At 42.9% G+C, this 23749-nt stretch overlaps 1 protein-coding gene across 3 annotated transcripts in view; it reads right to left on the bottom strand.

Annotated features, from left to right (window-relative positions):
* afg3l2 (AFG3-like AAA ATPase 2) overlaps positions 1 to 16379 on the bottom strand; it is a 68123-nt gene extending 51744 nt beyond the window's left edge. For all 3 annotated transcript variants that reach the window (XR_014630702.1, XM_084446994.1, XM_084446995.1), the window contains exons 1-2: positions 16203 to 16379; positions 10410 to 10509 (exon numbers count right to left, since the gene is read on the bottom strand). Coding sequence is in view for 2 of the 3 variants with exons in the window: in XM_084446994.1 (XP_084303120.1) it covers positions 10410 to 10509; positions 16203 to 16295 (193 nt within the window). In the remaining variant the exon portion in view is untranslated. The remainder of the gene's footprint in view (positions 1 to 10409; positions 10510 to 16202) is intronic.
* Between the last annotated feature and the right edge of the window lie 7370 nt (positions 16380 to 23749).

The raw sequence follows: 23749 nt of genomic DNA on the forward strand, positions 1-23749 counted from the left end.
CTTTTGATGTTCTGGGACCACTGCCTCTTGTGGTAGCAACAGAACTGCAGGTCAACAACGCCAACAGGGAAGGAGGAAGGGAGCGACAAATAGGATTCCCTCTTCTTGGCTTACAGCCAACACACACACACAAAAAAGTAGGCTACTATAATCTTGAGTAAAATTAGGTCTACATTTAAAAACAAGGTAGCTTTTGAAATATATGAGACGAACAGGTTTAGAGCTACCCGTGGTGAGAATGAATATACAACCCTCTTCGTTTGTCGTTAAGTTTCTCTCGTCATGCAGTGTCCAACTCCAACTAATGTTAGCAAGGAATCGCTCTGATAACAGTAACGTTAACGATAGCTAGGCTGTCACGTGTAGACTGTTTGACGTCAGGCAATGAACACGCAGATACGATTGGCTAGCGGCGCGTGAGATAGTAAACAAATGCCGTAATATGCTACAAAGGCTGCACAGGCTCAAACTAGTTGCCTACGCTCCGTCCAAAGGGAGAAATTCTCATTGATTTATCGGGTTATAGACGCGGTCCGGATTGGATGGCTTCTGGGTCCGTATCCGGACCGCGGCCCGCCTGTTGGTGATGGCTGGTATAGACCCAATACGACGCGAGGGTGCAGAGTCTTGCCACCACGCCACTGTCCACGCCATGGACCCCACTAATCAGCCTCTGATAGGGCTAGAGAAACACGGTCTTCACCCAATATGACACGAAGGGGCGGAGTCTCGACCCCACAACTCAGCCCTTGAGTGGGCTAGAGACACAGGGTCTTCACTGGTGGGGGTGAGGGTGGGGGCAGGTGGGTGGCCCGGAGAGAGGTACAGTGTCCACGACCAGCTCTGACCTGATGGGGGCGGAGTCTCACCATCACGCCACTATCCACGCCACGGATCCCACAACTCAGCCCCTGAGTGGGCTACAGACACACTTGTCTTCACCGGTGGGGGCAGGTGGGAAGCCCAGAGAGGGGTCCACAGCCCCCGACCCAATATGACGCGAGGGGGCGGAGTCTTGCCACCACACCACTGTCCACGCCACAGACCCCACAACTCAGCCCCACGGATCCCACAACTCAGCACCTCAGTGGGCTACAGACACACTTGTCTTCACCGGTGGGGGCAGGTGGGTATCCCGGAGAGGGCTTCACTGCCCCCGACCCAATATGACGTGAGGGGGCGGTGTCTGGCCACGACGCCACGGACCCCACAACTCAGCCCTTGAGTGGTCTAGAGACACAGGGTCTTCACTGGTGGGGGCAGGTGGGTGGCCCGGAGAGAGGTACACTGTCCATTACTAGCTCTGCCCCTAGGGGGCGGAGTCTCGCCATCACGCTACTATCCACGCCAAGGATCCCACAACTCAGCCCCTGAGTGGGCTAGAGACCTATGGTCTTCACCAGTGGGTGCAAGGAGATTGCCCAGAGGTCACTGTACTGCGCTCAATCAGCTCTGACCCAAGCGGGCGGAGTCTCGCCACCACGCCACTTTCCATGCCATGAACTCCACAACTCAGCCCCTGAGCGGGCTAGAGACACATGGTTTTCACCAATGGGTGTATGGAGATTGCCCGGAAGTAATTGCACTACACCCAAACCGCTCTGACGCGAGGGGGCAGAGTCTCGCCACCACGCCACGGACCCCAGGCCAATGGGCCTAGGATATAGACAATTAACTACCGGTGGAATGTTGGTGAAGCATCCATCGGGGACCCGCTGTAGGTCCGCTAGCCTTGTGTTTTATTCCGCCGGAGGTCTGCCAACTCATCCATCAGGGACCCGCTGTAGGCCCACTAGCTTATCTGGGTTTATCCCTTACCTTTGTCCATAAACAGAAGTTGAACCAATTGCAGCAAAATAGCTAATGTTACAGGAATCATCAGTGTAACTGCTTCAGCCACTGACCGCTACCATTAATGTTATGGAAGCTGCTGCTAGTTGTTGTGAGCTCATGAGCTAACTGGCTATCTCGCTCTTATTGTGCAGGATTAGCATTGAAAGCATTGGAACTGATGTGTCCAAGCGACAAGACCTATCTTAATTTATCAGACATTATTTAATGTCATTTCAATTCAGCTATTTCAGTGGCATGACTAGCTTCCCTCCTACCGGTCCTGAACAGAAACAAGCCAGCCACGCACATAAGCCAGGCTGGACCTGGCCTGGTTTATTACTTGGTGTTTTGATGATGGGAGAGTCCTGTCAAACAAAGTACAGCGCAGATATAGAAAAATTATGCAATATATTCCTTTGAATTTTGTTCCCAAAAAACAACAAGAAGCATATGCCTACCTATTTAGGAAAATGATATGCAAACATGGTATTACTGTTTTATCATTTCACCATTTGAGATGAAGAAAAAAACAAAAAAAAATGTCCATACGCGCTTTTGACAGCACTGACAGAGCACCAGTGTGCCAGCATGCTTGGCTCGTCAAGTCAAGGGAATAAAACAGCTGACTTTGGTGAGTTAGGCAGTCAATAGAACATTTTTTTAGACCATTGGAAAGCAAAAGATCTCGTTCAAACAATAGCAATAGCCTATATAAATGGTACTGCTACCGTTCGCAACCAATATTCCTGCTACAAAGTCAGCCTCTTAATGACTTAATAGCAGCCCTACAAACTTTGTACTGTTGGGAGTTTCTAGCACTTATCAATGCTGCAGCATTTCACCATAGCGGCATTTCACAGGGAAATCCCATGAGAATTCTTGTGGGATTTCAGACGGGTGCCATTTCGTGATGCACCACCGCCAGGTGGCGTCTTAAAGCAGATTTAGCAGGCTTGGCTCACAGTGTATTTCTCCTATAGTCTACGAAAGCCTGATCATTGCATCATTAAATTTCACTTTCTTTAATTTAAATGCTCTGTTGTAAAGCACTTTGAGCTGCATTTATCTGTATGAAAGGTGCTATACAATAATGTTTTATTGTTATTATTAGCTTGTTCTCAAACACATTTTTTCTCCATCTGGATGTAATTTAATTATTATGAACACATATCTACAGTATCTCTCAGCAACTGACGTCCGGTCAAGACGTGATGTCTGTTAAGTCATATGTGCAAAATAGCAAAGTTCATTGTCATCAACTGATATTGCTAACAATGGCTAACTTGGGTTTTTTTGCGTTTTGTTTCTGTTTCTGTCCCGGCACCAAATCCCGAGATCCGATACAAATGGAACGCAGCATCAGGCCTTATTCATAAACCCCGGAAGTAGCTTTAAAGATGGGGCAACAGCTAGTTTAGCTGAGCGCAGTATGGCTTCATCACAATATGAAGAAAAAATAAGTTTGATCAGAGGTGTGGATCCATACAAAATTATGGAGGACCAAACCTGTCAAAATTCTTCAAACTTCAGGTTCAAGCCTGGTTTATCGGTACTACGAAGGTGGTTCACTTTTTTTGCTATATGCTATTTGCTATATGCTATTTATGCTATTTGCTATATCGCCGTTGTAACTTATGCTGCCAAGCGGGGCAGGTTAAATTCCAGATTATGGATCAAAACGTATGAAGCACTGCCCGCTGACCGATCAATTCACTTGGAAAAAGGCATATAGATTCTATATGGAATTTAAGTTTGCGAATTAAACAATAATCTGCTGTGCGCGAACAGCGAGAGGTTCTTAATGTTGATTTATTAGACTAGCCTCCCGTACCTAGGAACAAGTAGGCTACATTTTAATTGAATTGTGATAGCACCAATGCCTGACAATCAATGACATTATACGATATGACGATGAAATAGCCTACTTCTCCACCTCGAGCTTCACTTTTTTTAATAGCCTGTTTTATCTCTAGTTCCTCTTGTATAGAGACTTCACATTGTCTACTCCAACCTGAAACTATAAAAAACTATAGCCTACATTTGCTTTATTTAAGCGTCCCCTGCCAGTCTAGGGGTTGCAGCTGAATTAAGATATATTGATATAGGCTACAATTGCTTTACATGCCATAAGAATAGGCATAGCCCAATGATCTAGCCTACTCGTGTTCATGTGGAGGATAATGATAAAATGTAGGCAGTATTTTTCAAGCTTTCCTTCCTGCCTTTGGCAGTAGCTACTGTGTTGCGCCTATAGTTCATATTTCTATATTATTACTCCTATTGTGTAAAATACGGTGGACGGAACTTGGTTATGCGTATTGTTTGCCTTGTCCATGGCCATGTCCGAATACCCATACTAAGGTATGCGATTGGTCATTTTGAGCAAATACCTCCCCTTTTACCATGAACGCGCTCATAGCTAGATTTGACCAGCTGGGTCGACTTAACGAGTTGATAGCCACCGTCGTAATACCGTTTATCCGTGATTGCGGTTGTCCGGTTTACTCGACCGAGATAGCGAAAAGTTATCCTGGATATGTTGAACGAGCTTCGTAGTACGGGGCCCTGGCCAGGGTAAATTCACAATAACCTGTTTGTGTAAGGTGTATGACACCAGCAAAGCAGGGAGAGAACATTAGGCTACTGGATATTATTAGGATGACCACAATCTGTGACTGTAAAACTCGGTCTCTAAGGAGTCACCTCTCTACATGTCTAACCAATACTGCCTATGTAGCAGACGTTGTTTTGAGGTACCAAGCAGCCAAAATATCACCCCCAGATCTTAGGGAATTCTTTTTTGGTCTAGCAGTAAAACTCGGTCTCTAAGGAGTCACCTCTCTACATGTCTAATCAATACTGCCTATGTAGCAGACGTTGTTTTGAGGTACCGAGCAGCCAAAATATCACCCCCAGATCTTAGGGAATTCTTTTTTGGTCTAGCAGTACATGTTTGGTTACCTTCATGTAGAAGGTTGGTCATGTTTTGAGAACATTCCATGAATATCCCCCAATAAAGCAAAAAAGGACAAAGGATAGGACAGTGATAAGCAATATATATTTATTGTTTATTGTCTCATAGTTGCATTAAAACGTGGAGACACTTAGGATAATATTTGTATTACACATTCAAAATGGATGCTGAAGGACCTATATTCATGTCAAAAACATCCAATACAAGTACAGCACACATACGGTAAACCTATTACTGTATAACCTGTGACAGTGCTATACTGTTATACATACAAGGAGTACACTACGAAGGCATATCACTCCCTGTTGCTTTTTTAAATAATTGACTTTATAGCGTTATAATGTATAACTTTAGCTTAACTTTACCATCAGTTCGGAAGATTGGCAAAATCGTTGGCAGCTTCAAGTTGCGTTGTAGTTGCTATGCAACCGATCCACGGCAGGCATACACAGTCGATCTATGCACTCTGATACTGATTAACCAATGGGAGTAAGGGATCACCATGATGGACAGCCCCCTAATTAGCATATAAGGAGCGAGCAAAAAAAGAATAAATAAATGTGGAAAAGAATGTGGAAAAAAATACATAAATAAATAAATGAATAAATAAATGAATATGGAAATAAATGCAAGACATAATGAATCAAACAATAAAAAAATATATAATTTTATACATTTATATCAAATTTAATGTATTTACACATTACTGCATGCATTTATTCATTCATTTATTTATTTTTGTGCATATTTATTCATTCATTTATTTATTGGTCATTTGTTGAGTCATTTATTTATTTATGCATTTATTTTTAATTTTGACAAAATCGACATAGTCGCCATGAGTAAAGATCACTCATTATTGCGAATTATATCCAGACATTAACTAACGCATCTTTTTTCCATCTATATTTAATTTAATTATTACGAACATATCTCTCAAATTAGGCTATCGCTAGGCTATAGCTGTAGTCTAGGCTATAACTGCCTCTGCCTATAGTTTAAACTAGTATATTATTTGTATTATATTCTATATATTGTACATGGTATTGCATACATTGACATAGTCTATGAGCAAAATCCTCATGATATTTTGACCCTCGACAAGATCCAGAGGTAGCAAATCACTTCCTTCTTTTGTGGTCACTTCTACGGTTATTGTTGTATTAAGTAGGCCTATTTTATTATTAGTGTTGTACTATCTTAGAACATTGCGATGCCTTGTGTAGGCTATGTTACGCATTTGCATTACTTTCATGAGTGCTGCAACGTGCACGAACAACGTGCAATGTTCATGAACTGTAGTAGGCATAGGCCTCGTATGTATTTCAGCATACTGTGATGTCTCGTACCTTATATAAACTTCTATAATACCTTGCCGCTATGAAATTATTTATTGGTCGAAATTCCTAGGAGGAGATATATTTTAAGTGTTTTTCACAAAATCCAAAATGGCGGGAAATCCAATATGGCGGAAAATGATGTCATAGGGTGCGTTGAACTCGGCTTGAGCTTGGAATCCAACTGTACCTTGTTTTTGAAAATCGGGCTTACAGGTCAAAAGTTGCGTGTGCAAACGCACCTCCAACTTTGACACGTTGGTGGCGCTAGAGGGTTCGAGCTGTGGACATGGGTCTTGGTATAAAGACTGTCATGAATGAGTGTGCCAATTTTCACAACTTTTTACCATACGGTTCTATGGGCTGCCATAGACTCCAATGACAGAAGATGAATAATAAGAAGAAGAAGAAGAAGAACAGGTACAAGAACAATGGAGGCCTTCGCAGCTTCGCTGCTTGGCCCCCAATAATAATAATAATAATAAGAAAAGGTACAAGAACAATGGAGGCCTTCGCAGCTTCGCTGTTTGGCCCCCAATAATAATAAATAGAAAATTGCATTTCCTGCAGAAAATGCGTGTGAATGCTGAGCAGCTGAATGGAATAGCAAAAGCATTGCTGAAAATGCATGAATGTGAAAAATCTGAAATGTCAAATGCATCACACCTGAACGGCTGAAAATCCTCAACGCTGAAAAGCCTGCAAGCTGAAAAACCTTGAAGCTTAGCTGAACTGTGAAACTGGCAGAATTGGAAGCTGAAGTGCATTACATAAAGAAGCTAAGAACTTAAATACATTCCTACAAAAGCTGGAAGATAAACTGTAATACTGGCAAAGCTGAAACATGGAATAAATGATGAAATGTATTGCTAAAAGGCTTGTAAGCTGGGAAACCTGGAAGCTTAGCTGAAATGTGAAACTGGCAGAACTGGAAATGCATTACTTAAATAAGCTAAGAACTTAAATACGTATACACTTTTCAACCTGAGTAGTTTAAGCCTTGAACTGAGCCTTTAGCTTCAAACATGAGCAATAGAGTAATACTGTCAAAGCTGAAAGATGGAATAAATGATGGAGCAGATAGCTTAAAAGCTTGGAAGCCTGTCAGGGACAGTACAGTGACCTCTGGGCAATCTCTATGCAACCAACGGTGAAGATCGTGTGTCTCTAGCCCACGTGGGCTGAGTTCTGTGGTCCATGGCGTGGATAGTGGCATGGTGGCGAGACTCCGCCTCCTTGGGTCACAACCCTGCGGGGACAGTACAGTGACCTCTTGGCAATCTCCATGCACCAACCCGTGAAGACCATGTGTCTCTAGCCCACTCAAGGGCTGAGTTGTGTTGTCTGTGGCGTGGTGGCGAGACTCCGCCCCCTCAAGTCAGAGCAGGTCGGGGGCAGTGCAATGACATCCGGGCCATGTCCATGCATCCACCAGTGAAGACTGTGTGTCTGTAGCTCATTCAGGGTCTTAGTTGTGGTGTCTGTGGCGTGGATAGTGGTGTGGTGGATAGTGGTGGCGCCCCCTCGGGTCAGAGCCAGTCATGGACAGTGTAGGCCACACCGGGCTACCCACCTGCCTTCACCATTGAAGACAGTGTGTCTCTTGCCACCTCAGAGGCTGTGTTGTGAGATCCGTGGCGTGGTAGTGGCGTGGTGGGGAGACTACACCCCCTCGGGTCAGAGCCGGTCGGGGGCAGTGCAATGATATCCGGGCAATCTCCATGCACCCAACAGTGAAGACCGTGTGTCTCTAGCCACCTCAGAGGCTGTGTTGTGAGGTCCGTGGCGTGGATAGTGGCGTGATGGGGAGACTCCGCCCCCTCCGGTCAGAGCAGGTCGGGGGCAGTGCACTGACATCCGGGCAATCTCCATGCACCCTACAGTGAAGACCATGTGTCTGTAGCTCACTCAGGGGCTGAGATGTGGGGACAGTGGCGTGGATAGTGGCGTGGTGACGAGACTCCGCCCCATCGGGTCAGAGCCAGTCGAGGACAGTCTACTGCTCCCCGGGCCACCCACATGCACCCAACCATGAAAACTGCATCTTTAGCCAACTCAGGGTCTGAGATGTGGGGACGGTGGCGTGGATAGTGGCGTGGTGGCGAGACTCCGCCCCCTCAGGTCAGAGGTTGTGGGGGGCAGGTCAGTAATTGCCAGGCCATCCCCAGGCACCCCTCATTGGAGACCATGTGTCTATAGCCCACTCCGGGGCCGAGCAGTAGCTATGGAGGTGTTGTATGGAAGTTGAGGTTAGAAGCAGTAGCAGTGAAAAGCAGTAGGTGTTTGTTATAAGTACTGCTAGTACTACACTCAAAATTGGATTAGACAACTCATCATAACTCATAGTTTTATTGAGTTAAATAGCTGAAAGAGGAGAAAATATATGAATATGAGTTTACAGAGGGAACTCTCCTCTGGAAACTTTGCAAAAGGGCAGGCACTTTCAAAAATACTTGGCAGGTGATTGGATGAACTATCTGTCTATCACGTGCTATAACTTGAACCGCTCCTCTCTATCGTCACATCTTAACCCGCCCAGCGTACTGCAGCTGTTTGTATTTAAAGTTCCTCAGAACCAAGGCTGATTGGTGAGATTGTTTTCTAATCTGGCACAAATGGATCTATATGGAGGACATCCAGACTGATTTGCGAGAGAAACAGAAAGTGTTGCAAAATCAGGATGGTCTCACTAGGATAGGTTTTTCCGGTGCCGCCACAGACGTTTTAGCCAGTGCCAAAATGATAAAAATTGACAATAAAAATAGCAATTCCAATCCTCTCAGAATGTTAGGCCTACTTCAAGTTACTTCCTAAAATGTAGCCTAATATAGCCCTAATTAAAATATAGCCTATCTGAAACAGATGCAACAAAAATAATGTATGAACTCAACAGTAAGCATGAAAGGTGTTGCTACATGTAAGCCTAATATTTGTTTTCTCGATATATTAGCAAATCAACCACCTGCAGGTAGGGATGGATATTGATAAGATTTTAGCGATTCCAATTCCGTTTTCGATTCTGCTTATCGATCCAATTCCTTATCGATTCTCTTATCGATGCTCATTGGGAAAAAGAGTACAAACAGGTTTATTAAGATTAATTTTCTTTTATATACGTATACGTTGAACATGCCAATTACAGTGCTTTTTTTTTAGGTGTATTCACCTTGAACTAAAAATAAAACTGACAAACAAATGAGTATTTTTTCTATAGAAAAAGATAAATAAAACACAATTATTCTGTTGAATTTTAAATCCAATAACAGTCTAACATGTTACTAGTAGAAATTACAATGCTCCTTCCATTTAAAAAGGGTATATGAGCTGAGCTGACAAAAATAAAACTTGCAGCGGCCACTGGCAACAAATACAATCAAGTGAAGTCCAAATGGAACTGAACAGAGAATTAACAATTCTACTACTTCTACAAGAAGTAGCCTCTGACCCAGACCGACTACCACGAGCCTGACTCTGAACGCCATCATCTAAATTACATGGATGGAAATGGAGATTATTCATATAGTGAAAGCTGGTTTACACAATTAAACAAATGGCACTACTACAATAGACAGGGACTCTGGAGGAGTTTACCTTCGACTACACTAACGTAAGCTGCGCTGCTGTCGTCACTCCGGAGCACATCAAAAACGGGACATTCCTGCAAAGTTATCGCATGCCGTGTGGCCAAATGTTTTTGCATATTTGTAGTATTTCCCCCCTTTGATTATATAAGTTTTTTGCAAGCATTGCAAGTGGCCGTGTTGTCATCTTGTTGACGTTGAACTTTTATGCCTCGACGACATGTTGCTGGCCTCTTCTACCGCGGTCTAATAAAACAAAACAAGGCATTGTGCGTGCGACGTCATCGCGCATGCGCAGCAACGACAGGAATCGATAGCGGAATCGTTAAGGATTTTGGCTAACGATTCCAAGGAATCGATTCACTGGGAACCGGTTCTCAACAAGAACCGGTTTTTGATGCGCATCCCTACCTGCAGGGTTGGTGAAGTGAATAGTTTTCCTGGCTGTACCTCACTGTTTACAAAATGTTGATGGAACAGTGCCAGATTGGATTATCTAGCCTCCATGTTTGCTAAGTAGTGCTGTCTGGCCAGGAAAATGTCAGCTCATTGCCAATCACATTAAGTGGTAAGGAAATACAGTGACACATTCACTTTAGCAATCCTGCATAATCTGGTTAAATTGGTGCTACAGATAGGCTATAAAAATTAAGACGATAAAGGAAAAAGAAAAAGAAAGCATACCTTTAGGGGGTTTGGAGCAAAGTCTTCGAAAGGCATTTAAGACACTGGCAATCTTAGTCCATCGTTCAATTCCTATTTGGGCATCTGCTTGGCTTGAGACCTTTTGGAAGACAGATTTAAATCAGGTACAGCACGAACATTTTAAAGGATCTTCATGAGTCATTTCACATGCCATGACATCCACCATCTCAGATTGTTCTGAAATATTTTCTAGAAGCAACCGATGAGATACTCATAGAGCCAGTCGGCCCTCAGTTGGAGACTCCGCCCACTGTTTGGGGGACACGGACTGTCAGAACCCTTGGTTATCCATCACAATTGAAATAATTGGCTGCACCACTATATTTTTGACATTTGTCACCTCTAAGTATCGGTACCTTAATTTCCCTGATTCATAACTATTTAGCAAGTTAAATCAAGCACAACAACGGACACAGCTGGAGTTAGCTGATCGGCTTTTGGTTTGGTTGTTGTCCAAATAAGGAACAAATAATAATGCTATAATCTAATATTTAATAAAGTTTTAGTTAATAGCTTTTGATGTTTCATGGTCAGTTCTGTCCTTCCAGATGCTGCTGTCTAATAAAGAGAGGCAGACTGTTCAGGGCCAGGAAGAAGGCAGATCCACAAATGAGGGCTGAGTTTCTGGAGCAAAAGAGAGCAAGGTATTGGGATTTAGTAGTGAAGTGATAACGCAGATCAGTAAAAAGGAAAAATGTTAACATCAAAATAGGTTTACACTTATTTGTAAAATGACTAGATGTTTTTGTTTTTTGTTGAGCAATGTGTCAGATTATGGTGGGGGCTATTTCTTAGAAAGCAATTTGGATCAAGGTAATACAAAAGAAGAGAATATTGTCTTGTTTATCAATGATCTATCCCTTTAAAGTAATGGAGTCAGTGTGATTGCAGCCTGTATCTAATACTCTTTTTTTTGTCTAGCTACCACAAATCAAAGCCCAAAACTCCCGTACGGCTGATGATTCCTTCTGCAGCCAGGAAGAAAAGGGATCAGTGGATGATAAACAATCGGAATCAGAGAGAAAGATTGAAATGAAAAATAAAATAAATAAATAAATAAAAAACATTTTTCTAATTTTAACAGTTGCCAATGTCTCTTAGCCTTCCTGATTTCACGAGCTCACATTCTCTTGCAAATCAGTCTGGATACTCTCCATAGAGATTAGTTTGTGCCAGATCAGAAAACGATCTCGCCAATCAGTGTTGGTTGTGAGGAATTTGAATTTCATACAGCTACGTCGGGTGGGTTTATGACAGCGAGGAGCGGTTGAAGTTAGCGCATGATAAACAGTGATAGAGAGATGGTTCATCTAATCACCTGCTAAGTATTTTTTAAAGTACCTGCCCTTTTCCAAACAGTTTACAACGGAGAGTTCCAAGATGGTTATGCGAAGCAAAACATCTGGCGTGTCAGGTCAAGTGTCTCGTGCTTTATACTATGTATGATTGTTGAAAAAAAAAATGTTCCAGAGACAGCCTCTAATGAAATACTTTGAAATCTTGCAGTGTGTCATTCCTGGCTAACAGCATGTAATTCCAGGTAACAATGACACAGTCTGGTAATTACCCCAGCTTTTCATGTTATATTACACAATTGTTTTCTTGGGTTAAGGATACAATAACAACCTTTTAACCTTTAGATAGATAGATAGATAGATAGATAGATAGATAGATAGATAGATAGATAGATAGATAGATAGATAGATAGATAGATAGACTAGTTGCGTTGTATACAGAACACTCAAATAAAGATAGAAAGTGCCTAAATTGGCATTTTTTGCCATTTTAATTTTTTCCCCAATTTTTATATCCTTATTCGTCTTGACCCTTTGGCACTTGGCCTTCAGCACTAAATTATGCTCTTAGTCAATTGTTTAGAAAGGAGATATGCTTGTGAGTTCTGGTGAGTAGTAGTACACTGACCTACGTTAAATGCAATTATTGTAAGTGGCTTTGGATAAAAGCGTCTGCTAAATGACTAATGTAAATCAAATAGGCTAAATGGTAAAAATGGCACTGACCCCCGAAACCCCACACCAATCCCATCAGTTGTCTGACATTCTTGAGTTCTCTGTATTTTCTGCTGTACAGATTCAATAGTCAGTCATTTAATTTGTTTGTTTTTGCCTGTTTGGGATTCGATAGAGAAAAAACCCAAGGTCTTACAGTACTAGAGATACCCAAGGTCTTACAGCATTAGATACCCAAGGTCTTACAGTACTAGAGATACCCAAGATCTTACAGCACTAGAGATACCCAAGGTCTTACAGCACTAGAGATACCCAAGGTCTTACAACTGGAGATACCCAAGGTCTTACAGTACTAGAGATACCCAAGGTCTTACAGTACTAGAGATACCCAAGATCTTACAGCACTAGATACCCAAGGTCTTACAGCACTAGAGATACCCAAAGTCTTACAACTGGAGATACCCAAGGTCTTACAGTACTAGAGATACCCAAGGTCTTACTAGAGATACCCAAGGTTGCATTAGAGACCTGGTGCCGTCATCCCTTTTCTTTTTGAAAAAGCTTCTCATCCATAACAAGCTCTGTAACTGGTGTGCTCTCTCTCTCTCCCCCTCTCTCTCTCTCTCTCTTTCTCTCATGAAGTAGGCTAGATCTGCCTCTTGAATGACACATCCGTGTTTCCCATATAACATGTTCAGGCCCGACAGTAAGCACCCCTGGGGGGCACATTTGGGGTCGCGGCCCAGGTTTCGTGGACATGTCGTGGGTTTATTTGACGCAGCCTACTTTCCTGCATTCTGGTGAATTTTTATGCACCTTTTGTGCTAGATTAGGACAACAAAAAAGACACAATCTGGGACCAATGACAGTACACAGAGTATATTAAACATGCAATGTACACAGAGTATATTAAACCGCAGACCATGTCATCCAGGATTGTCCGATATACCGGATACCCAACGGAATGCATGGCCTGATGGTTTTGGATGACGAAACGGTGACATGGCTCCTGGAGGTGTGCCCGGATATATAGCCCAGAACTATACATCTCTAAATCATTACAATGTGAAAGGATAGCTTTAATAACATTTACTGGACACATTTTAGGCCTGATCTAATAGCAGGAACAGCACCATCTGCTAGTCAAAACCTGGTACTATTTCACTGTATGTTGGGACAAAATGTCAATGACTAATTAATCTGTACAGGGGGAAATTACCATATTCACTGGGAATACCCTACATAGTATGAATATACAATACTCTAAACCACAGTTCCATATTACTTATTGAATATAGAGAACTGATGTTATAAAGTGGTCGTTGTGGCCTTGTGGTTAGTGTTCGCCCTGAGATTTGAAGGTTGGTGGTTCAATCTCCAGCCAAGTCCTACCAAAGACTGTAAAAAATGGTACCCAATCCCTCCCTGCTTGGCAAGCAGAATCAAGGGTTGGATTGGGGGTGAATCCCAGTGACAGACTAACATCGTGTCCAGGGGGTGTACTTGTACATCAAGTTGCCCCACGCTAAGGAATCAGGAGACAGGCACCTACCCTATGTGCCACTAGGCTTGAGAACCACTGGTTCTCAAGGCTACTTATGTACTCACTTAGGCTACTTACTTGGAGGTGGGGGGATCAGTGAGTTGATTTTGACCATCATTATGAGGAATTCATGTCTATCATAATTATCAGGAAGTAGAAAGAAATATGATATTAGGTACTTAATTTACAGAACATTATATGACCCATACCAAAATAAAAGTCAAATTTGGGTGTATGAAATTACATGGAATAACCCTCATTTAAATATCCTCATGTTGACACAGTGGCATAGGTTGTGGGATTCAAAGATATAGTCTACAATAGAATAGAACCAAATAGAAAGTTTATTTTGCCATATATAACCGGTACAGGTACATTGGAATTATTATCATTGTCCTTACAGTATCTTATCAGAACTAATCAATTCCTCATTCCAGTCCTAGGTGCACAGCTAGACATTATAAGGTTGCCAATCAGACAATTAACTATCTGTAATCTAGCAGTCTTAGAGCACTACTATGCAGAGGGGGCCGGAATGTTATAAATATAGCATCTCTCAAAGAGTGGAACCACAGAGTGCAGGTTAAAAAGCATACGCCTGTCTAAACAGAAGCATATTTAGCTGCTTCTTAAAAATGTCCACAGAGGCCACAGCTCTCAAGTCCTGAGGAAGAGCGTTCCACAGTCTGGGTCACAGACTCAAAGGCTCGGTCCCCTCTGGTCTTGAGCCTGGTGAGGGACAACCAGCAGAGCCTGGTCAGCAGACCTCAGTGACCTGCTGGGAGCATGTGTGCATGGAGCAGGTCAGACAGATATACAGGTGCCTGACCATGCAGGGCTCTATACGTCATTAAAAGAACCTTGAACTGGATCCTGAAGTTAACTGGAAGCCAGTGCAAGGACGCTAGGACAGGAGTAATAATATTATGAGACGTTCTACTGGACCTGGTCAAAAACCTGGCAGCAGCTTTCTGGACCAGCTGGAGGCGGTCCAAGGGTGCTTTGCTGAGGCAAGTAGAAAGAGAGTTACAATAATCTGAGCGTGATGAGAGATCATGAGACAAAGGCATGGATAATCATTTCTAACTCAGTGTATTAGTTTTGCAATGTTTCTTAGGTGGAAAAAAACACATACGGGTCAAGGAATTGATGTTCTTGTCAAGGTGCATAGCCTAATCAAAGATGACTCCAAGATTTCTCAGATTAGAGCGGACATTCCAGTTGTGGGACCCAATACAGTTGACCACCTTAGAAGCAATGCTGTCAGCAGCAACAACGAGTTGACCTTGCAGACGTTGTTGAAGGTAATTGAAGTTAAGCCTTTTCATGTCCCCTTTTTTCATATAAGTGGAGTGGTACCACCATCATCTGGCAGATGGCATATTTCTCACAGAACTGCTCCCCTGGCTTTTCTTCTTCAAAATTTTAGACAGAGTTGAATAAATGGCAGGGTTAAACAGCTAGGGCCAAAAATTAGCCAGCTTTACTGCTAAGTGTGTTTGAAGGTAAACCTGCTCCACAAAGGCACACAGGCTCCATCTGATGGAGTTGATCACTAGTTTATCACTAGTGTAAGTTAGATGGACTGGCAGTTAGTTTGCTTTACACTCAACCCCCATTGAGGTTAAGCTATAAGGCTGGGTCATTTATTATCAGGGGCTTGTTATTCTAATGGACCGTTTTATTTCAAGGCAAGCTATAGCTGTTACTTATTGGACTGATTTTACACTAAATTGAGTGTTTACAGGCCTGCGTAGTGTTTGACCTGGACAGCTGGTGCCTTGCTACCCAATTAATATAGAATATGATTACCTGCCACTCAGCAATGTTGTTGTATAGCATTGTCTGTTCTGCCCCTATGTAAAGCCACCTTGGGTTTTATGAAAGGCGCTATATAAATGAAAGTTATTATTATTATTATTCAATTATTCATGACACTAGCCTAGCTAGATAGATAGTTGTGATCTAGCTAATAGCTTAAGCCATTCGTGCGCAGGCTCACGTTACTTCAATCAGGAGTCAATGTTTACGTGTAGCTGATGTTAGACTCACTAGACCTAACGTTAATAACTAACGGTAATCAAGTCATTCTGGTCAATGTAAGTCATTCTGGTCAATGTAATCTGTACAGTCTCTGTCATACAAAACTGCCCGCTAGTGGCATAGCTAACTAGCTAGCTTACGTTAGACCTACTGACGTAACGTTAGTCTAGCAACATGCTAACGTTACTGTGCTGTCAAGATAAGAAAGCGCTTTACCAGTCGTGCACAGCTTGTCGTGACATTTCGGGACAGTAGGATTTGGAAAAGCTTCTTGCAACCTCTTGACAACCGAAGGTATCCGTGAGCCATTCTGTCACACCTGCCCCGTGTTATCGAACAGTATCCAAGGGTAGGTGTATGTCTAAAAACTGTAACGTTAGCTAGGTAGCTAGCTAGCACTAGCTCCTCACTACGGTGGCCCTGAAGTGCCAAACACATTTCGCAAAACACATTTACAAAGTACAACGAGATTTCACAAAACACAACATTTCGAAAAACACAACATTTTGCAAAACAGAGCGACATTTGGCAAAAACACAACATGAACATTTCGTGAAAACAATTTGGCAAAAACACTATATTTCTTGAAAACACAACATTTCGTCAAAACACATCAACATTTCGCCAAAACACAACAACATTTAGTGAAAACACATTTCGCGAAAACGCAACACTATTTCGCAACTAGAAAATTGCATTTCCTGCAGAAAATGCGTGTAAATGCTGAGCAGCTGAATGGAATAGCAAAAGCAGGAAGATAAACTGTAACCTCTTGGCAATCTCCATGCACCCAGCCGTGAAGATCATGTGTCTCTAGCCCACTCAAGGGCTGAGTTGTGGTGTCCGTGGCGTGGTGGCGAGACTCCGCCCCTTCGAGTCATAGCCAGTCGTGGACACTGTAGTCCATTCAAGCCCACTCAAGGGCTGAGTTGTGGTGTCCGTGGCGTGGTGGCGAGACTCCGCCCCCTCGAGTCATAGCCAGTCGTGGACACTGTAGGCCATGCCGGGCTAGCCACCTGCCTTCACCAATGAAGACCGTGTGTCTCTAGCCACCTCAGAGGCTGTGTTGGGAGGTCCGTGGCGTGGATAGTGGCATGATGACGAGACATCCGGGCCATCTCCCTGCACCCACCAGTGAAGACTGTGGCCCAGTCCCAATGTCCCCCCTAAACCCTCAAGCCCTGAGCCCTCACAGACTTATTGACGTCACCTGGTGAAGTGATCGAGTGTGAGAGGCTGCAAGGGCTCGAATTGGTATAACAAGGAATGGGACAGCACTTGTGACATCACATTACGTTGACGTGAAAACATATTTCTTACTATTGTGGGCGTGGGGCTTTTTTTAAATCAATTTGTAAATTGTACATGTTTTTCTTGTAGGCCTTCGTGTAAATTAATTTTGGCTGAGTCAAATCCCCTTTACATTATCAGAACTCTCTGTGTTACCCTCAAAACATTTGTTCAACTTGAAATCATTTCATTTTGTGGTCATATGCGATCGCATCTGCGATCAAATATCAACCCAACCCAGTATTTGTTAGTAGGATCGCATCGATCCTACATTACTGCCTGTGATTCTTGTTTGTGATGAATCCAAAAGTATTAACTTAAGAATGATAATATATTATGTATACACATTCCTGCACCTCACAACTCTTTCCATATTCATGTTGGAAATCTCAATTCAAAGAACACTGCACCGAAATGGGTAATTAATGTCATACTGCTTTTAACTGGGCAATCATATGATTTAGAGCAACAGAAATCGATGTAAATTATAACCATAGCCTACATATTTTTAAACAAATCACATTATACAAACCCATGGGGTTAATAACCCATACTTAAAAATACTGAAACCAAATTAATTATAAGGCTACTTGTGCACATAAGCAAGTCCAGCTGAAAACATGAAAACATATTTTGTTCTGTAACGTGAACGTTACGGTTGGTTGATCTGTCCGTGCTTGTTTATTGGCTGTTCTTCAGGTAACCCCGTGTTTCACGTCACGACGCTATGAACTGTGGGTAATTCCCATGGATGTATTAATTAAACTGGATACAGCCACTCCATTCACTGGCCGCTATCAACAATGAAGCCCTATTGAACCGCGCCATCTTGGCAAATTTGTAGTCATTTGACTATTTCCGGTGACTTTTGACTTGCGCAGTTGTGCTTTTCTGGCCTTCCGGTGACTTTTGACTTGCGCAGTTGAGCTTCTCTGGCCGACGCGCGTCCACGAAAAAGTTCACATTTATGTGAAATGTAGACGCGCGTTCCCGGCTCTCTCGGCTCTCCCCGCTTTGATTTAGCAATGAAAACCGGCTTGCATATTAACCTGTTTTTGTCAAATATATCAATTGGAGAAATTATTTTTTGATCCTGGCATCTTAGTTTTAACAGGTTAAATATAATTGAACATGTTTTGTTTGCTAGTAGATGGTATTCATTCCGTTCGCGATAACGTTATTGCAGCCAGGCTAAATTCCTCCAGGGAGCCAGTGACCGGCGAGTTGAAGAGCTTCACTCCCCGTCAGCAGGAGCTCTGGCCGCGGCTACCGCATCTTGGATAACCCGCTGAGTTCGTGGCTGCTATTTCACACTCGCCCTTGATCAATCCCAATACCGATCCATGGTAATAATGAATCAATCGTTCAGATCAGATCGGCAGTGCTGCATGCATGTTACAACATCATTGTTAGCTTTATTAACATAACCATAGCCTACATTTATCTCTCTAACGTTAGGCTATCCATCTTACACCAGTCGGCCATTCGATAGCTGGAAGCGGTCAACGCCAACGTTGACTGAAAACACCCAAACTCAGTGTATCGTTTCATCTTCATGCTACACATCAACTCCTTTACATTGTATGTGAATAAATTCCTGTTATTCTAAAAATATCCCATTTCTGTCCATTCCTGGAAAAGGCTAATAATTGCTGTCAAATGATCACTCCAGTTTATCACCGTATCCCACTACCATTTCAACTATGCACAGGAGGTTGTCTTGTGGTCATTTTCATTAAAAAATGATTAGCCTGATCAGTTTGTTGTATGTATTAAGCCCTTTTTGAGCGTTTTGTGTGTGTGCATTGTTAAGTGTAAGCTTATGCAGCCTACTCCAAACTTTAATGGTTACAGCAGTCTGAAACTGTGAAAGTCTTCATGTAGGCCTAGTTGTTATTTCCAAGTCTCCAATAGTTTAAGAAAATTTGTTTGGAAACACTACAATATGTGCCTTTAGCAGCTGTAGTAATGTAATAGTTAAATACCTAGCCTACTGTAATTTGCACAGACAGCTTCAGTGGTAGTTTTAAAGTATTTATTTATAATAATAAAACAGATAATAAAAATATAATTAAAAAAAACAATAATGTGGGGACGCATGGCCATGGAGCACATGTGGGTCATACACTGGGACAGCTCGTTAAGGGATTGTAGTCCTATGACCTAGTCCTAAAATACAACGATAGAAAAGTAGTTTATCCGATGAACCGTGACATCTGCACATTAGCATTTTCTACTGATTACATATGATATTTGTTTGTTAAAATATTCTGTATGTCATACAATAAAGTTATATTCTATATATTGATACCGGCATTGTGTCTTTTATAATAATAATAATAATAATAATAATGCATTTTTATAGCGCTTTTCACAATATTCAAAGCACTCAAAACAAAAGACAAACTACAATAGAACATATTATATACTAGGATATTTGAGGAAACTAATTGAACTATAGAACAAATGCTAAATCAGAATTAAATAACTAAAGTAATGGGGAAGATAATCAGATAATAAAATATAGTTACGTTCATTACTTTGTGTGTGTGTGCGAGAGAGAGAGTGTGGGGGGCGTATTATACAGATATTTATTTCTGATATAGGCTGAATACAGGATCTAAGGTCTTATATTTAGATGTTGTGTATATTCCTCGATTATTTGTATGCTGTGTTGTCCCGTCTGAGTTTGTCCTGTTCGTGATTGGTCTCGTGTTCCCACTCGATAGGCTTGCACCTTGACGTTGGTGAGTGGGCTTTAAACCAAGACGGGCCTTTGTATGTGTATGTGTGTATGTATGTGGTTTGTGTTTTGTGTGTCATATTCTATTATTGAAATGTAATAACAGAAACAGTGTGCCTCCTCTTATCCTCACAGCTCAAGCCATTTTTAGGAGACCAGTTCACACCTCAACCAGACCTGCTGCTGTTTAGGACCTGCTTTAAGCCCTTTTTTGTGGTGTCCGTTTTCTGTGTTCTGTGTCAAGTAAGCCAACCCACCTTCAATGCAGTGTAGCCTCCACATTTGAATGGTTACAGCAGTCTTGTCGTCTACAAGCAACAGTCTCTGGCTTTGCATGGCAATTTATGTAGTATCATCCGAGTTCTACAAATGCTGTACTTTTTTGTACTGTAAGTAACCCCTCAATTATTCAATTTTACTGGGGAGCAGTGACCATAGCCTACTTGCCAACCCTCCTGACTTCCGCGGGAGATTCATAAATTTGAACTAGGTTGTGTAGTAGATAGGCTACAATAAATTAGGACAGATGCACATTTACTGAACAGCACAGACAAAAGTCGGACATTAAAAACAATTGCTCCATACACACATATATATATATATATATATAATGTTTCACATTTCGTTTTAATGCTTTTAATGTCTAATTTGTAATGCTTTTGTCCAGGGCACATCTTGAACAGGTGAATTTTCAGCATGCGGCGAAAGATGGGCAGCGACTCTGCTGTACTGACATCAGTGGACAGTTCCCACCACTGTGAGGCCAGGACAGAAAAGAGCCATGGCCGTTACAATCTGCCGTAGGGGGGCTTGGAGCAACTGGGGAACCAATCACCTCAAGGCAGCAGAGCTTGACCACAGCCTGGAGGTCGGAGGGAGCTGTTCATTTGCCCTGTAGGCTTGCACCACTGTCCTAAACTGGATGGGACAGCGCAGGGAGCCAGTGCTGAGAACGGAGTAGGGAAGTTTTGTGGAAGAGCATGGGGCCGTTGAACACCAGGTCAGCAGCAGCTTTCTCCAGGAGTCTGATGGCCAACGCTGCAGGATGGCAGCAAGTAGGGAGTTGCAGGAGTCCAGGCGGGAGATGACAACAGCCTGGATGAGCACTAGCGACGAATCACAGCCAGATTTCTTTCCTAGCACAAAGTTTGATAAAAGAGATGAGTATTAGCAAAGGCAAGGAGAATGATTATATCAGTGTACAATGAGCTATGATGGGGAAGAATTACACTATTACTTTGATTTCCAGGCATGGCATATACATGGCATGCTTACTTGCAATGGTAATAATGCCTTCAGGTAATAACACTAACTATGCTTGATTAATTTGATGTATAATGTGGCAAATGCTATAGTAGCATCAGCCCCCTATAGCTTAATAATGCCAGACAAGATTACAGACTGTAATCAATGTATGAACAATGTCACATTGATCATGCTCAACATTATGTTAAAATTGAAATACATGAGACCTCCGAACGTAACGTTAGCATTAACTAACGTTAACCCTAAGCCGTTAGCATTAGCTACCGTTATCATAGCTAGCCTATCAATATAGTTGATGTTAATATAAAGAAATGTAACATTAGATAATGTTAGCTAAGTTATTCAACATTGACCCACTTACCCTCTAGATCTTTTCCAACGATGTCCTAAAGTAACCACGTCATGATCATTTGCATCATAGACATACGTTCATATCTATGATTAGCATCATCATAGCAGCTTCATTGCTCAAAGCATAGCATGTTAGCCGACGTCATTACATGACTTCCTATCCAATCAGAGGCAGAGTAGGGCGGGTCTTCCTATGGTGACGTGCTTTCCCGAGCTCGCAGGACTCACGAACGCGCGACCAGCGTCCCTGAGGCTCGTGCACAGCACATGTTTCAAATGGGCTCGTTACAGGTATTGGTGGCTTCAAAAACAAACAAAACCCCATTGAATTAAAAGTTTATATTGATTAGATTGGTCTCTGATGCTGAATGATACCGAGAAAAAATTTGTTTTCCTTTTCTAGCCCTATCTATCATCATCCACTAACCATGGGAAATAAGGGTCTTGGGCCGCATGCCGTGACGTGACTTGCAATACCGGGCTTGGCCTGAAAGCCCATGGTGGCTTCAATGCGCCAAGCTGATCCTGGGGGCTTGGAAGGGGCCATAAAGGGCTCAAAATGGCTGCCGGAGAGCCCTCACGCACTTTCCGAGTTGACATTGGGACACCCCTAAGCCCTCGCGGACTTCGCGGGAGCGCGCTCTTAAGTCTGCGAGTCTGCAAGGGTGGACATTGGGACTGGGCCTGTGTGTCTGTAGCTCACACATGGTCTTAGTTGTGGTGTCTGTGGCGTGGATAGTGGTGTGGTGGCGACCCTCGGGTCACAGCCGGTCTTGGACAGTGTAGGCCGCACCGAGCTACCCACCTGCCTTCAACAGTGAAGACCGTGGCCCAATCTCAAACCACCCCTTAAGCCCTCGCCCTATCCACTCCCCCTCCGTTTGCGCGTTCACGCCGAGCTTCGCCATGTTAAGGGCCATCCCAAACCAATTAGCACGGAGTGCGCTTGGAGTGCGAGTGGGCTGTCAACCCCTTAAATAGCAAGCCTGCATCGGTGCAAGCTCCCGATAGCCGAAGCAGGAAGTGCACGTGCCAAATAGATGCCGCAGGAAACCACATATAAATTAAGTTCCATCTTCCTACACTGTCAATTATTTTAGATTATTTTACAGCATTCAAACATTTGTTTTTCTCACACCGATTTCACTGCATCAAACAAAATCGCAGAATATGGTGTCAAAAGATACAACCAAGTGATACAATCACTTTATCCCTAGATCACTTGACTTGTAGCAAACTCTTAAAAGCCTGTATTCATAGCCGACATAAAATAAATCTAAATAGGCCTAGGTCTACGTCAAATGTACATCATATATTCCATTATTTACAGGGACAATGGAACAGACAAAGCAGGTGATTAGGCTGCGATATGCAAATGCCTCTTCACAAAAGAAGGAATGATGCCAAAGAGGCATGGGAGTAAGTTATTAATTTATTTATGTATTTGTCTCGGGACAGTGTTATAATATTCATTTAATTAGAGTTCATTTGCAAAAACATATTTGTGTTTGGATTTTTGACCATTTCTCATCATACATGGATTTAATTATAGTGATTTATATTTGTATTATAAATCATCAATATTTTCCCATAAATCAACTAAACATGCCATGGTGACGGCCCTGTCCCAGTCGGTTCCGGTGGAGTAGGGAGTCCGTCCCACATTTGGCTTTCCATATACCCTCCCCCTCGATTGAGAGTGCCCTCCACAGCTGCGAGTGACACTTCATTTGGAGGGACACTCGGTGGCGGAGTGGGAGTGGGTAGGGGGTGGTTTGGGATTGGGCCGTGTGTCTCTAGCCACCTCAGAGGCAGGCCCAGTCCCCAATGTCCACCCTTGCAGACTCGCAGACTTAAGGGCGCGCTCCCGCGAAGTCCGCGAGGGCTTAGGGGTGTCCCAATGTCAACTCGGCAAGTGCGCGAGGGCTCTCCGGCAGCCATTTCGAGCCCTTTATGCCCCCTTCCCGTAAGTCTGCATTTCTGCAGACTTAGCCCAAGGGAATTACCCACAGTTCATAGCGTCGTGACGTGAAACACGGGGTTACCTGAAGAACAGCCAATAAACAAGCACGGACAGATCAACCAACCGTAACGTTCACGTTACAGAACAAAA

The sequence above is a fragment of the Borostomias antarcticus genome (genome assembly GCF_949987555.1).
Source record: "Borostomias antarcticus genome assembly, chromosome: 12".
Classification (NCBI taxonomy): Eukaryota; Metazoa; Chordata; class Actinopteri; order Stomiiformes; family Stomiidae; genus Borostomias; species Borostomias antarcticus.